Source organism: Natrix helvetica (genome assembly GCF_964273705.1).
Source record: "Natrix helvetica genome assembly, chromosome: W".
NCBI lineage: Eukaryota > Metazoa > Chordata > Lepidosauria > Squamata > Natricidae > Natrix > Natrix helvetica.
In genome coordinates, this window is record NC_138555.1 from 30,240,273 (window position 1) to 30,257,670 (window position 17,398).

General features: G+C 42.2%; 1 protein-coding gene across 1 annotated transcript in view; it reads right to left on the reverse strand.

Moving 5' to 3' along the window:
• The window catches only part of LOC309400278 (voltage-dependent calcium channel gamma-6 subunit-like), a gene marked incomplete at its 5' end in the record, with an annotated part of 149,472 nt that overhangs the window by 4,821 nt on the left and 127,253 nt on the right, over positions 1–17,398 (reverse strand). Inside the window, one exon of the mRNA XM_081968692.1 lies at positions 12,334–12,408. Coding sequence (XP_081824818.1) covers positions 12,334–12,408 — 75 coding nt within the window. The remainder of the gene's footprint in view (positions 1–12,333; positions 12,409–17,398) is intronic.

Here is a 17,398-nt window from a genome sequence, read left to right on the forward strand (position 1 = left end):
GGTGGTGGAGTTTTTGCATTTAAACCATGAAAGGTGGCAGAAATTGATTTCAACATAATTTGTAACTGGCTTATTGCATTATGACTGTGCCATTATCAACTCAATGTTTTCTATAGTTAGGAGAGCTATTTATTTATTTAATGCATATAGCCAACCAATTCACACACAGTGACTGGGCAGTGGACAGCATTAAAGATCATCAGTTAAAAATTCACAAGTTAGCCATTTAACCCCCTTGCACCCTTTAAGATTACAAGGTGTTAGTACATTTGTGCATAGGAGCATCAACAAATTTATCTTTACAAACATTAAACAGCCATTCATTTTCTAATTAGCTGTAATTATCTGGGCCTTTTTTATGCTTTCCAAATGATTTGGACTTCAATTTCCACAGTCCCCCCCAGCCAACATGGGTGACAGTCTGAGAATTATGGGATTTAGCCCAACACATCTGGAGGGCATTTAGGTGTCAGGCCTGCAGTTATATCACTTTTTAGGATCTTTGGCCTGCCACACTCTCTATTATTTCATTATGCTGTTTCATTAGTGTAGTAATTGGGAGGGGGAATAGAAAGGAGTAGAATTGTGGAATGTGTTGTTGTCATTCCTTTCTAGAGGCCAATGTCATCTTTTGTCTCCGCACCTCTGCACCTGACCGGAACCAGCTGGGTGGAGATGCCAGCGTGGCCGAAGATGATTGGACCATGTGATGGATTTATGGGTGTGGGGATAAGATCATGAACTTTCAACTGGGTGGAATCCCAGGAAACTTTTAGAATTGGGATTCCACAGTCTGTGCCAACATGTCTGTCTTATTAAATTGGAACTTTAAGGATAGCTCTGCCCTGGACTCTGATTTAATTTTGCATGATATTTGGAACGCTGACATTATCCCAAATCTCTCTTTAAAATAAATCACCAGCACCCCGGCATAATCTGTTTGAAAAATTGTAGCATCTGGAAGAATGCAGTGGGGGAAAGATTCTACACACAGCTGGAAGCGACAAGATGTTTGGAATCCCAGACCAACTTCTTCAGCCAAACATGAGTCAATCTCCCCCCCTCCCCCTTCATTAGTGAAAGCTGCAATGGACTGGAGGACTGAAGTGGAGATAATTACTCCTTCCAAACAGCGATAAATGAAATGACCCATTACCCTGCAACTGAGTTGAAGACAGATTCCCTATCAAAATGGGAAATTCAACCCAGCCACCAAGAAGGGATTTGGCCAGCATCTTTCACTTGCCAGCCACCAGAAATTTGGCTGCAGCTTGTGAATGAAGCACCACCAAATTGGGCTTTCTTCCCAGAGTATGGATGGAAAAGATGCCAGTGGGCACCTGCTTGGCAACCAGCATGGGAAAATCCGCCAAGCCAGCAGAAGGGGCCTTGGCCCATAACTCCTCCAAGCCAGCAGAGGAGGCCTTGGCACACACACACACCTGCAAGCCATTGTTGGTTGAACTGCAACCTATGAATCAGGAACCCCCGGGATGGGTCTTAACCCCAGGTCATGGATGCAAGGGATGCCAGTGGGCACCTGCCGTCCCTCAGCAGATGGCACCATGGCAGATAACTGGGCAGTGGCCAACCGAGGGATTGACCTCCCCACTGGTTCCAGTCTTCCCAGAACTGCCCCAACAGGTTCTTACCCCACCTTCCTACAGAGAAGGGTTCTTGACAAAGGAAGAAGGGATTACCAAGGGGGAAGCTACAGGATGGATAGCGGAACAATGTGATGAGGCAGTTCCTAAGTTTAGAAATGTAACTAGGTTCCTTTCCTCGTGGGGGCCAATAAAATGCCACCATTGCTGTCAACTTGGCCACAGAGCATCAGAGTGCTTGGCTCCAGCCCCAATGCCACAAACGTGCACACCAACCACCACGGCGGTAAAGAGAAGGCCCCAGATGCCAGCAAAAAAGAGTCATCTGGGCCAACAACCTCTGGAAGAGGATCCCCAAACTAAGGTGACGAAAAGTCCTACCAAGGGGGAGGCCTCGGAGGAGGAAAAGGGCAAACAACCTCTGGAAGAGAATTCCCAACCTAAGGTGATGAAGAGTCCTACCAATGGGGAGGCCTCAGAAGAGTAAAATGCCGAAGAACAAACGTGCACACCAACCACCACGGTGGTAAAGAGAAGGCCCCAGATGCCAGCAGAAAAGAGTCATCTGGGCCAACAACCTCGGGAAGAGGATCCCCAACCTAAGGTGACGAAAAGTCCTACCAAGGGGGAGGCCTCGGAGGAGGAAAAGGGCCAACAACCTCTGGAAGAGGATCCCTAACCTAAGGTGACGAAAAGTCCTACCAAGGGGGAGGCCTCGGAGGAGGAAAAGGGCCAACAAACTCTGGAAGAGGATCCCCAACCTAAGGTGACGAAAAGTCCTACCAAGGGGGAGGCCTCGGAGGAGGAAAAGGGCCAACAAACTCTGGAAGAGGATCCCCAACCTAAGGTGACAAAAAGTCCTACCAAGGGGGAGGCCTCGGAGGACGAAAAGGGCCAACAACCTCTGGAAGAGGATCCCCAACCGAAGGTGACGAAAAGTCTACCAAGGGGGAGGCCTCGGAGGAGGAAAATGCTGAAGATGACCCAATGGTGAGTGCACCCATCCGCCCCTTCGCCTTCCAAGTCAACCTCCAAGTACCTGAGACGGGGGTGGAAGGGGAAGTTGAAGCAGTTGTGGACAATGGTTGCACTCGATGCTTAATCAGCATGTCGATTGTCAAGCAACTAGGCACACGCACAAGACCTCTAGCCTGTCCCATTCGGGTTGAGCAGGTAGATGGAATGCTAATTGGAGGGGCCCCAGCCACGCTAATAACTGAACTGGTGAAATTACAAGTGGGCCGCCACTATGAACTTCTCAGATTCATTGTGACTTCAGAGATGCCGGAATCAATTATCTTGGGGCTTGCATGGCTTGACAAGTGGAAGCCTACGATAAAGTGGGAAGACGGTGGTAGGAAATTGATGATTGCGTTTGGGCCGCTACCACCAGTGGAGGAAAAGGGCCAGCCAGGGATGATTGAACCCAAGATCCCAGAACCTACAGCACCTGCAACAGAGACAAAAACCCCAGGGGTCCAACAAGTACCAAAAAACTTGTTGGGGGATGTTTTGTCGAGAAAACCACAGTACAACAGTAATGGAAGCCAGGATAAGCTGATGACAGCTATGAAATTGGTGCTCCCAACAGACCAGTGGCTCAACAATAACCAGGATATCCTAACGATGGGAAATGGATTAGCCTGGAAGGGGTCAAAACTGTATGTCCCTGTGGGGTTGAGGCTGGAAGTTCTACAGCAAAGCCATGAGGCAGAACTAGGAGGCCACTTTGGATTCCTAAAAATGCTCCACCTCGCCAGGTATCAATTTTGGTGGCCAAGGATGAAATTGGAGGTGGAAGATTACGTAAAAAGCTGTGCTACTTGCGCAATGATGAAACCACTGCCGGAGAAGTCCCCTGGACTGCTAAAACGAGTGGCCAGGCCTAACCGACCATGGGAAGAGGTCGCAGTGGACTTCGTCGTCGAACTCCCAGACAGCAGTGGAACTAGAGTAATCGGGACAGTTATTGATTTGGTTTTCAAGCAGGCACATTTCATTGCTTGCTCAGGATTGCCATCCACAAAGAAATTAGCGAAAATGTTTGTGAAACACATTTATCTCCTTCACGAAATGCCCAAGAGGATTATTTCAGACCGCGGGGTCCAGTTCACAGCCAAGTTCTGGAGAGAGGTCCTGAGATCCATTGTGTCCACACAAGAACTGAGCTCAGAGCTTCATCCCAGTATGAACTGCATAGCGGAGAGGGCCAATGTGATGGTGGAACAATACATCTGGTGTTATGTGGACTATCAGCAAGACAACTGGTCCGACTTGCTACCATTCACCAAAGTGGCGTACAACGATGCGGTCCACAGCAGCACTGAATTAACTCCTTTCCAGATTACCAGTGGCATGAAATTTGTTGCCATGCCTGAGTTGCCTAGAGAACCTCCCTCCTCCATGTCTTTGAATGAATGGATGGACATGCTAAAGAAAGGATGGGAGAATACGAAGAAAGCTCTAGCAGATGCGGCAGAAGCCTACAAGAAGCAAGCTGATAAACACCACTCGCTCCAAAACACCTTTCGTGTGGGGGACAAAGGTTTTGTATCTACCAAATGCATGAGATTAAGAATGCCTAGTAAGGAATTTGGTCCAAAATTTCTAGGTCCATTCCCAATAGTGAAGATAGTTAACCCAGTTACAGTACAACTCAGTCTACCCAGAGGTCTAGGGAAAATTGGCCCAGAATTCCATTGTAGCTTGTTGAAACCAGTAATTGGGTCCAGCATAAGACCATCCACCCAAGATTTCCCTCCTCCTGTAGTGATAGAAGGTGAAATACAATCTGAGGTGGAAAATATTATAGACTCCAGGCTGAATAGGGGTCGCTTACAGTATTTAGTGCATTGGAAGGGTTACCCTTTGTCTGAAGCTACTTGGGTGAAAAGTTGGAACCTAAAAGTGCAGAAGTTAGTGAAACAATTCCATGAGAAGTTTCCCAATAACCCAAAGGGCCCCCCTTGGGGGGGGGGGGAGAGGTGGTTAATTTTGTTATGTTAACTTTTATGTTATTCTCTTTTCAGGAAATGTTTTTCTTCTGAGGAGAGGCCGCCTGTCAGGCCTGCTGTTATATTCCTTTTTAGGATCTTTGGCCTGCCACACTCTCTATTATTTCATTATGCTGTTTCATTAGTGTAGGAATTGGGAGGGGGAATAGAAAGGAGTAGAATTGTGGAATGTGTTGTTGTCACTCTTTCTAGAGGCCAATGTCATCTTTTGTCTCCGCACCTCTGCACCTGACCGGAACCAGCTGGGTGGAGATGCCAGCGTGGCCGAAGATGATTGGACCATGTGATGGATTTATGGGTGTGGGGATAAGATCATGAACTTTCAACTGGGTGGAATCCCAGGAAGCTTTTAGATTTGGGATTCCACAGATATGCCAACATGTCATTCTTATTAAATTGGAAGTTTAAGGATAGCTCTGCCTTGGACTCTGATTTAATTCTGCATGATATTTGGAACGCTGACATTCAGATGACTACAACAAGAAATCTAGATGAAGCCAAGTTGGAAGCAGGAGCTGCATAACCTGAAGAGCAAAAGCATGTTTATTCCCCAAAGTGGTCATTGCATAGTTTAAGAATTTAATCCAGGAAAAGAAGAGCCAATGTCACGACGTGACAACGTGCGGTCTCGACTATTCGAGCCCGCCATTGATACTTTTATCATCACATGGTCCAAACGGACCTAAGCTGTCCCGAAGAGAAGGCGAACAGGGAGACAAAGCCTTGCTGGTCTCAGGTACATCGCAAGGTCCCTGATTGACCCAAGGGAAGCACTCCAAGCTGGCAATCAACAGACAGCCCCGTGCTGACAAAGTCGGAGACGGCTCTGGAAAGAAGGCAGCTGAAAGTGAGTCAATCTGGTGAGGCTTTTTTCTTTGAGAATGATTGCCCAAAGGGATTTTCTTTTTAAAGATAAATTAGTCCTTTAAGCAAAGAATAAAGCGACGGAATTTATCTTTATTGGACTGCCTTGGAAAGTTTTTATTTCTTTTTTTTCCCTGTTAACGATGTTTTGTGGATTGAAGTGACTGTAATGCTTTTTGTCTCTCTTCGTAAGTGAACGAACTGTTTTTTTTCCCTCCTATTTTCTGCTGCCTTATCTGTGGGCTGGAACTAAAACCTTCTTTATTCTAATAATTCTTCTTACTACTTCTCATTAATTTTCATTAAAGACTTTTAAAGATTGTTGTTTTCCATAAGCTTGAGATAAATAGGAGAAGAATTGAATCTGCCATTCGGAAGTTAGAACTTGATTTTTTTTTCTCTTTGAAACAATGTATCTGTCAGCGTTCGAAATATCATGCAGAATTAAATCATTGTCCAAGGCAAAGTAGTCCTTAAAACTCCAATTTAATAAGACAGGCATGTTGGCATTAAGCTGGTGAATTTCAACTCTAATGTACATCCGGTGAATTCACCCAGTTAAAAGTTCATCATTTTTCCCCACACCCCATAATTCATCACATGGTCCAATCTTCATCTTCCATGCTGGCATGTACACCCCTCTTCTTCCGGCCAGGTGTCGAGGTGCGGAGACAAAAGACGACCTTGAGCTTCTAAGAAATTCATAACAATACATTCCACAATCCTACTCCTTTCTATTCCCCCCTCCCAACTACTATACCAATGAAACAGCATAATATATATATGTTTTAATTATGTGGCAGGCCAAAGATCCTAAAAGGAACAGAATTACAGGCCTGACAGGCGGCCTCTCCTCAAGAGAAAAACGTTTCCTGAAAAGAGAATAACATAAATGTTAACCATCAAAATTTAACCACCTCTTCCTCCCCCAGGGGGACCCTTTGGCTTATCAGGGAATTTCTCATGGAATTGCTTCACTAATTTATCTGCTTTCAGATCCCAACTTTTCACCCACGTAGCTTCTGACAAAGGGTATCCCTTCCAATGCACTAAATATTGTAAACGACCTCTATACAGCCTGGAATCTAATATTTTTTTCACTTCATAATGTGTTTCCCCTTCTACCACTATGGGAGGAGGTGGAGTTTGGGTGGATGGTCTCGTGCTAGACTCCCTTACCGGCTTCAATAAGCTACAATGGAATACCGGGTAAATTTTCCCTAAGAGTCTGGGTAGGCTGAGTCGAACTGTAACTGGGTTAATTATCTTTTCTATTGGGAAAGGACCTAGAAATTTTGGACCTAATTTCTTACTAGGCATCCTGAATCTTATGTATTTGGTAGATACAAAAACTTTGTCCCCCACCTGGAAGGGGGGTTGGAGGAAGCGATGTTTATCAGCTTGCTTCTTGTAGGCTTCTGCCGCATCTGTTAGCGCCTTTTTGGTATTCTCCCATCCCTTCTTTAGTGTCTCCAGTCATTCATTCAGGGACATGGATGAGGGAGTTTCCTTAGGTAGTTCAGGCATGGGAACGAATTCCATGCCACTGGTAATCTGGAAAGGAGTTAATCCGGTACTGCTGTGAACCGCATTATTATATGCTACTTCAGCGAAAGGTAGCAAGTCCGACCAATTGTCTTGCTGATAGTCCACATAACACCGGATATACTGTTCCACCATCGCATTGGCCCTCTCTGCTGCCCCATTTGTGCTGGGATGAAATGCTGAGCTGAGTCCCTGCGTGGACCCGATCGATTTTAGGAATTCTCTCCAGAACTTGGCGGTGAATTGAACTCCGCGATCTGAAATGATCCTTTTTGGAACTCCATGTAGGCGATAAATGTGTTTCACAAACATTTTCGCTAATTTCTTTGCGGATGGTAGGCCTGAACAAGCGATAAAGTGTGCTTGCTTGGAAAACAAATCAATAACTGTCCAGATTACTTTATTACCACTGCTATCTGGAAGTTCGACAATGAAGTCCATTGCTATCTCTTCCCATGGTCGGCTAGGGTTGGCCACTTGTTGTAGTAGTCCAGGGGGCTTTCCCGGACGGGTTTTCATTGTTGCACAAGTAGCACAGCTTCTTACATAATCTTCCACCTCCGACCTCATCTTTGGCCACCAAAATTGATGTCTAGCGAGGTGGAGAGTTTTCAGGAATCCGAAATGACCTCCTAGTTTCGCATCATGACTCCGCTGTAGCACTTGCAATCTCATTTCTGCAGGGACGTACAGTTTGGATCCCTTCCAGGCTACGCCATCATTAATCGTTAGGATGTCTTTGTTGTTGTTGAACCATGGGTCTGTCTGGAGGGCTGCTTTCAGTTTGGTTCTCAGTTTAACTTGGCTTCGACTGGTGACTTGAGCTGCCTTTTGGTGAGAAGGAGATATGATGGGGTGGAAAATTTCTTCCTTCTTACTGTCAAACTGGGGTTTTCTCGACAGTGCATCTGCTAACAAGTTCTTCCCTGCGGGGATGTGTTTAATTTCAAATTTGAACCTTTGGAAATATTGGGCCCAACGGACCTGTTTGGGGGATAACTTTCGATGGGCAAGGAGAGTTTCGAGGTTTTTATGATCAGTCCATACCTCGAACGGTATATCCCCCCCTTCCAGGAGATGCCTCCAGGTGAGCATGCTCCACCTGATCGCGAATGCCTCCTTCTCCCAAATGGGCCACCTTCTTTCCGTAGTGGTGAGTTTCTTGGAGATGTAAGCGCATGGTAAGAGGTGGCCTTCCTTATTCTTTTGTAGTAGCACCGCGGCTATCGCGACATCACTGGCATCCGTTTGGATTATGAAAGGTCGCTCTGGATCGGGGTGTTGCAATATGGGTTCTTGGGCAAAGAGCCGTTTTAATTTCTCAAAAGCCTTTTGACAGTCGATTGTCCATTTTAATGGTTGGTTTGCTTTTGGTTTAGTAGGAGAAGGCCCCGTTCTTAATAGGTCATTCAATGGTAGGGCAATTTCAGCAAAGGTTGGGATAAACTGCCTATAAAAGTTTGCAAATCCAAGGAAGCTTTGTAATTGTTTGCGAGTGCTTGGAGGTTTCCAATCTAACACCGCTTTCACTTTTTCTGGGTCCATTTCTACTCCTTCATTGGAGATACGATATCCCAGATAATCTAGCGAAGTCTTGTGGAATTCACACTTTGACAATTTTGCATAAAGTTTGGCAGCTAGAAGCTTTTTCAGGACTTGCCGTACCAGTTTCACATGTTCTTCCATGGTCTCAGAGAAGATCAAGATGTCATCTAAATAAACGAGTACTCCGCGGTACAGGTGGTCGTGTAGCACTTAATTCATGTACTGCATGAATACTGCGGGTGCTCCTTGTAGTCCGAAAGGCATGACTTTATATTGGAAGCTGCCTAAGGGAGTATTAAAAGCGGTCTTCCACTCATCCCCTTTCCGGATTCGTATACGGTAATACGCCTCTCTCAAATCCAGCTTGGTGAAGATCTTGCCCTTAGCCAAGTGGTTCAACATATCTTTCATGAGAGGGAGGGGATAGGTATTCTTTTCGCATACCGCATTCAAAGCTCGTAAGTCCACACAGAGGCGAACCCCCCCATCTTTCTTTTCCCTGAAGAGCACTGGGGCCGCTACTTTTGATTTTGCTGGTTCAATAAACCCTCTTTTCAAATTGGTGTCGATGTACTTCCTCAATTCTATCATCTCTTTAGGCGTCATAGAGTACATTTTGGGCTTTGGTAAGGTTACCCCAGGTTTGAACTCTATGGCACAATCTGTGGCGCGGTGAGGTGGAAGGTAGTTTCCGTCTTCCTCACTGAACACCTCCGCCAGATCCCAATAGATCTTTGGGACTCGTTGGATTCCCAGAAGTTTAGTGTCTGCTGCGGTTGCTGCAGGTTCTGGATGGGTTGGGCTGTTAGGTTCCAATGTTCCTGGGTGGCCTTTTGGTTCCACCGGTGGTAACGGCCCAAGTCCAATAGTCACCTTTCTAACGCCATCCTCCCACTTTATGGTAGGTTCCCACTTGTCCAACCATGCAAGCCCTAGGATAACTGACTCCTGCATTCCCGGGGCCACGATGAATCCTAAAAGGAACAGACTTACAGGCCTGACAGGATCATTTGCTCTCTGTCTCCAATTTCACTGACGCTGTAACGGAGAGCTTTGCAGCTTTGGAGCTTATCTGTGCAATTTGATAAGGAGCCAAGGGTACAGTTGTTTTTAAAACACACTTGGCAAGGGAAGGAAATTCTTTTTTTCCCCTCCTTGCTTTTTTTCATTTGGAAACATGTATCAATCTTCAGATGAGGGAACACTGAGTCTTCAAGATTTGTTGATTGAAATTCAAAAGTTATTGGAAAGATCTGAGAGATTTGATAAGAAGTTGGATAGACTTCTATCTCCTACAATAAAGGATGATGGAGTTGGAGTCCCAAAAAATAAAGAACTGAATGAAGATGAAGAAGATAAGGATGAGATAACAGATGAGTTTAATGATGGAGCAAACCTGTGTGAAAATGGAAAGAAGCGAATATGGAAAAGTGAATTTGATATGCAGGAGCTCTATTCCTTTCTTCAAGATACAGAGGGGGGGGGGGGGGAAAGTGATGATGATGGAACTAAGACGAGAAACTGTTTCAGAAATACGTCTAATCAAAGACAAGCTAATTTTAATACCAGTTCAAGGGCAACAAGGTTTTTTGAGAGATCTTTCAAGCAAAAAAGTACGGAGAGAAGTTTATAAAAACCTTATAAAGGAATTAATAAGAAGATTGACACAACAACTGGCAAAAGAGACAAGATTCTTTTTTTTTACTGGAAAGATACAGGTTGATAATGAATGTTGATGATAAAAAATGTAATTAATTTTTGGTGATTAATAGGTAGGAACCTTAATATTTTATAGATTCTTTTTAGATTGTTTTTAAATGTTTATTTATTAAAAAGTAATACATTATGACAATAACAATGAAATAATAACTCTAATCAGTTAAAACAACTTGGATATAAATAGCAAATTGGGACCTGGGGGGGGGATTTTTTTTTTATGAATGTTAACAATAAACTTTTGTTTAGATTTTGTTATAAAGAAGTACATTTTTCTTGGGTCTAACAAGAGGAGAGGTGACATAAACAGTAAATAATCCTTAGTTACCTATAATAATAATGATAATAGTAATGAAATAATGATTTTGACTAGTAAAAGCCATCTGGATATAAATTGCAAATTGGGACCTGGGAAAAAGACTTATAAATCTTATTAACAAATCCTTGTTTATTATGTATAAAAATGTAAGTCTTCTTGGGCCAGATGAGAGGAGATGTGACATACATAATAAATATTTCTTAATTAGTTACAATAATAACCAAAGAAATGTTAACGGATAATGTTTAATGATATTTATATGTGTTGGCATTGGTAAAGGCAATTGTATAAAAGCTTTAAATGGTGAATTGCGGGGGGGGGGGGGAGGGAGGGAAATGCTTACATATTTTATTAATTGATTTTTTCTTTTAGAATATGTTATAAGATGTAATGTTACAGGAGGTTTGTTGAGATTGCCAATGAATGCCAGTGGGTGGTTGTGTTTTTGAATGCAAATGATATCAGATAAAAGCACGTTTAAATAATTTTAGCTAAATGAGAATGGTGGTGTATTGACAGTAAAATACATGAAGATTTTTGATGTAAAATATACTATTCAATGGGAAGGAAATATAACAATTATGTAACAATTATGATAGAAACACATGAAAACTGTTTGTAACCAATCGACATGCTTTCGACAGGATGTAATGAAGGATGATTCTCTTTTGCGTTTTTGTTTATTTAAAACACTAAAAAAAATTTAAAAAAAGAATTTAATCCAGAAATAGAATAACAGTGTTGGAAGGGAGCTTTGAGGTCTTCTAATCCTACTCATTGCTCAAGCAGGAGACCCTATACCATTCCAGACAAGTGACTGTTTAGCCTCTTCTTAAAAGCTTCCAGTGATGGAGCACCAACTACTTCTGAAGGCAAGCCGTTCCACTTATTAGTTGTTCTACCTGTCAGGAAATTTCTGCTTAGTCCTAAATTGCTTTTCTCCTCGACTGGTTTCCATCTGTTGCTCCTTGTCCTGCCTTCTGATGCTTTGGAAAATAGGTTGATGCCCTCTTCTTTGTGGCAGCCCCTTAGATATTGGAACACTGCTATCATGTCACCCCTAGTCCTTCTTTTCACCAGCCTCCAGTCCTAAGATAGCCCACTAAGATAGATAGTGGATATTTATGGAGAAAGACTTGACGGTGATGCAATAATATATCACAATCATGAGAACCATGAGCCAAACCAAGCAAATCAAGGGTCTGACCCACAGGGGGTCACCTTTGGGACAACATGACCTAGATGATTGAGGTTAGGATTGTGTCAGTCATTTAAAGCAGGGTTTCTCGCTCAGCAGCTTTAAGAAGCTAGCCCATGCTAGCTGGGGAATTCTGGGCATTGAAGTTCATATATCTTAAATTTACTTAGATTGAGAAACACTGGTTTGGAGGGATGCGTTGCAAGGTGAAAAAATGGTTCGCTCTTTTCCCCTTCTATTCAGCATGATTCAGCATGATTAGTGAATAATAAACAGCTGATTCAACAAGAGATCCTTTAGAACAACAGAAATGTGATGCTTTGTCCTTAATGGTGGGTTTGAGGACAACTGTGGTGAAGACCTCTCATCAATTCAGGTAGCCTCTCTCCAAACCTCCTTGAAGCAGCATATGGACCAAAACCTTTCTAATTTCAAAAGTATGGGATGCAGAAGCTCTTGACTGACACACATAGCTCCTTTCCTTCCTGTCACACAACACTTCAACCTGAATGCCTGTGATGGACTTACCCTTTTTTGTAGTCCTTAGGAAGATGTTGGCATTCTCCCCAGTGGTGAAGAATTTGAAATAAGAACAATTAGCTTCTGAAAAGAAAGAAAGCATTTAACTTGTTTGTCATTAAGTTATACCACAGGTAATCCTCGACTTACAACCATTTGTTTAATGACTGTTCAAAATTACAATGGCGTTGAAAAAAGTGACTTACAACCAGTCCTCACACTTCCAACTATCACACGTCCCTACGGTCATGACTCTGTGGTCAGGTGATCAAAATTTAGGTGCTTCACAATTGGCAAGTATTTATGATGGTTGTAGCATTCTGAGTCGCATGATCATCATTTGTGCTTACCAAAGGGGCTTCTGACAAGCAAAGTCAATGTGGGAAGCTAGATTTGCTTAACAACCATGGTAAAAAAAAGGTCTTAAAGTCAGATATGACTCACTTAATAACTGTAGAAAATTAACCAGTGGAAGAGCTTGCCTTCAAAAATTTTAGGTGTTTTAGGTGAAAGGAACAAAGTATAAAACAAATAACTCAGATGACACATTATTAAATTGGGGGGGGGGGGGGTTGGAAAGTATTAAAATGCAAGTATACAAGTTAAAAATTATACAAGTGGAATTATTATTAGAAATAAAATGTAACAGAGAAAATGATATGTATGAAAATATAAAGTTGGGATTGTTGAAATGCAACCCTGGGAACCCATCAGAGAAAGTAAGCAAGGGCAACAATGGAAAGGAGGAAGGATGAGAAGGGAAAGGAAGAAAGGGTAAAGCAGAGGAAGTAAGGGAGGAGACGTAAGAGTAGGAGAGAGGGTAAGAAGGAGGAGGAGAGAGGAGGAGGGGAGAAAGAGAGGGGAAGAAGAAAGGAGGAAGGAAAGGAGGAAAGAAGAAGGCAGAGAAGGGAGATTGAGAAGATAGAAGGAGCAAGGTTGTTGCAAAATAAGATGGAGGCATGGGGTGGCAAGAAAATAACCCAAACTGTATTCTATATATTTGTAAGTAAACAACGATAAAGATTAATGATGAATAGATAAATGTTAATAGTAATTATAAGAGTGCATATTTGTGAATGAATTTGAAAGAGAAAAATAAAAAAAACTTTTAAAAAAACAAATTTTAGGTGTTTCATAACTGGAGGTTTTTAAGAAAAGACTGGATAGCCACCTATCTGAAATGGTATAGGGTTGTGATGGTGAACCTATGGCACATGTGCCAGAGGCGGCATGCAGAGCCCTCTCTGCTGGCACGCACACCATTGCCCCAGGTCAAATCTCCACGGCGTTCTTTCGTGAGCTTCTGTTTCCCTGCAAATGATGAAACAGAAGCTCACGAAAGAAAAAGATCTTACCTCTTGCTGCGCTGCCAGTGTTGGGTTGCCGTGCCTCCCACCAGCCAGCTGGTCTTCTGGTCTCTGCTGCACATGTCCGTGCATGTCCACGCATGTCCGCACATGTCCATGGGCATGTCTGTGTGCATGTCCATGCATGTCCGTGTGCATGTTTCAGTTTGGACATGCACATGTGCAGTTTGGGCACTCGGTGTCTAAAAGGTTCGCCATCACTGGTATAGGGTCTCCTGCTTGAGCAGGGGGTTGGACTAGAAGACCTCCAAGGCAATGGACAGTTGGACAGTTCCAACCATAGTCATAAATCAATGACTAACTTACTATATTACTACTACTACTATTCCTTCTAATTTCTTTAAATTATCTCAAACAAAATTAATTTCTCATAAATCTCAATATTTCTTCTACTTTAGGTACTAAAAAAATAACATTATGTCCTTGTTTTGTTTTGTTTTGTTGTTTGCTTTCCAAATACTGGCTATACAGAACAGTTCTAGCAATAAAACTTGAAAATTGCCATGCCCCTTTACTTTATCTGTGGAAACTTTTTGCCATCTCATATAGACTACCATAAATCTCCCTATTGGTATCAATCTTTGCCAAATATTCATGATAGAAGCATTAAATATCAAACATATGCTGATAAATTCAAGCAATGCACAAGATTAGAAACATTTTTTTTTAATTGAAGCCTTTAAGATTGGATGAAGGAACGTTACATAGTGGACAATAACTTGAGTAGGTTTTATCTTTACGTTTACATATTTTACAGGAACTGGGCCTGGCTAGTCTAGTGAAGAGAAGGACCAGGGGAGACATGATAGCAGCGTTCCAATATTTGAGGGACTGTCACAGAGAGGAGGGGGTCAAGCTATTTTCCAAAGCACCTGAAGGCCAGCCAAGGAATAATGGATGCTAAACACCCTCTCAACGAACCGGTAGTAAACTGGTAAGGAACCCACCACTGACTACATGTAACTGATTTCCTATGCAAAGGGGAGGTTACTTTTATTCTGTCCAATCAACTTTCCTCTTGCATTTTCTTTGTTGGGTTAACTATAAAAAGGAGAGAAACATGGGGCTCGAGGTTCTCTGTTCCTTTGTTTTCATAGAGAGACCCCACTTTATCAGGGTACCCCTGGCGATCAATGGATGTCGCAGCCAGATCACCCTCACATCATCAACAGAGTACATTTAGAGCAAAAGCCCATTTGAATTTACTGCTTAAACTAAAGAACCATAATTACCCAGGCTCCCTAGGCCCATTAATTAAGGTTTATAAAGCTGAGGTTACCCCTATGTTCTTGTATGGAGCAGACATTTGGGGTCTATACTCAACCACAGTCCTAGAACAAACACAGTCCCAGCACTTCAGATGTATTTTGGGTGTAGATCAAAGAACATCTGCTGCAGCAGTTAGAGTTGAATTGAGAATTCATGCACTATCCAAAATTAGAGCATAAAATTACTGGTGCAAAGTCAATGAAATGGAGACTGATAGACTCCTCAAGTTATGTCTACTAGAGCAAATAAAATTACAATCACAAATCTCCTGGATCACCAAATTAACAAATTTTATAAGAAGCTGTGGCCTTCCTGTCTCCTGCATAACAGGAGAACAACTCAAAAAAAGAGCTGCCCAAAGAATTAAGGATATAGAAACACAAAACGATATAGCTATCCTTAGTAAGGTGGGTAACTTGAAATGGCTGAGTAAATACAAACGTACTTTCCAAGTAGACAGCTATTTGAAGTTACAACTGCCAAAACAACTTAGGGAGATATTTCCGCAAGCAAGATTTGAACAGCTTGACACAATGGTCAGATATGGGAAATTCCATTCTATACCCTACAATGAGTGTCTCTGCATTTGTGGAGCGGCAGAGGTAGAAGACCTGGCTCACATCCTATTTGATTGTTGCTTGTATAAGGGGGTGAGAGACAGGTACCTTGGTCTATATACCAAATGAATGACCCATTGGGATCCCCATATCAAAACAAGTTACCTTATGTGCAGCCAGAATCGGAAAATAACATTTAACAAAGGACAGTACTAAAACAAAATGGTTCGGTTGAGATCTGCATATGTGGGACTGATTGGGGTAGATTACAGGGGTGACACCGAAATATAATTTTATCATATTTTATCTATATCTTAAATTATTGTATTTTATTCCAATTTCATTTTAGACTGTATTTTATTCCAATTCCATCTTAAATCATATTTTATTCCAATTCCATTTTAAATTGTATTTCATCAAATTTCATTTTAAATTGCTTTTATCAAAGTTTAGTAATAATTTGTTTCTGGAACTTTGCACTTTGATATGGTCCAAGGGCTAATCAATAAAGACTCAATGTCAATGTAATCGTCAGGGTACCCTAATAAACTGCTTTTAAATGATCTTCCGACTCAGTTGCTTATTGGGAAGGTAAACTGAGGCAGAACCTATGGTCAGATTTGGCTATTAAATGGCGAGTCAGCCAGGAGATATTCATTTATTTTTATCTGAAGTTGAGAGGACTGCTGTCAGAGATGCAAAAGACCTTTTTAAGGAAAATCATGAATTATAAAGGGGCACTAAAAGATTGAGCAGGTGTCCCTCCAGATGTAGTTTATTCAAAAGAAGTTTGGTGAGTGTTGAGAAATTTGTTGAGTTGCTAACTTTTCTTTCAGTAGTGTGGGACACTAGTTGACTCTGAAGAGAGGTAAATCTTCTGAGTCGTAAAACTAATTGAAGTTCTAATGAGTGAAGTAAGTTCATTAGTTCTGATGGATCATAAAAAACAATTTGGGGCCCACATGACATGGAAAGCCATTGTTGACAAAGGTGGGGGCTGAGTTTCTGCCTCCCTTTTAGGGGAAATATTCTGCCCTTTTAAATATTTTTATATTTTAAAAAAATTATATTTTAAAAAAAAAATGTTAATATTTTTAAAAATATTTCATTTTCCTAGGAGAGGGGTGGGTGCTAACTTCCTACAACCCCCCCTTTTTTTGTCAAAACATTAGTGGAACACACATGTTTTTGGTAAAAGGTTAAAAATTGATCAGATCAGGGAGACTTGATGGGTGCTTTTAATTTTTCTGATGCAAAGGGGAAGGCATTGATGAAGGCAGCAGAAAAGAATCCCTTCAGTGGCTCCCAAAAAGGGAGCTTTCAACCATGAAGGTCTAGCAGCAAGGGCAAAAGTTCTGGAAAGAAATTTACAGTACCCAATTTTCTATGCCAATTAATTTCAGATGTCAGATATCACTTTCTGTGATCTTCCAGTCAGGTTTCAAGCAAGCACAACTCCAAAAATTCTTCACAGCCATAGTTTTCCTTTAAATGACTACAGGCTGCCCATTTCCAAGGGATGGTTACTAAACCTGCCTTAGCTCTTACTTTAGTGCATCCAGGATTTGTGAGTCCAAATTGAGGTTAACCAGTGTGCAATCCAGGCTATAGAGTATTTTTACAAATTACACACAATGAGCCTTGGAACTCCTACTAATGAGACCACCAGTGCAACATATCCTGCTTTACTGGGCAACTGAGCAGCATCATTTGTGAATCACAGTCAGGCCTTGGGGTTTGGAGATCTCTTTTCTCCTATCTCTTCAAGTGAGGGAATTGCCTGAAGGGGATGCCTCTCCCCCATGGAATTAGCAGGGAGTGACTGCTTGGGCCTTAGTGCCACAGAGCAAAAAGGAGAAGCTTTGTGAGGAGATAGGTGAA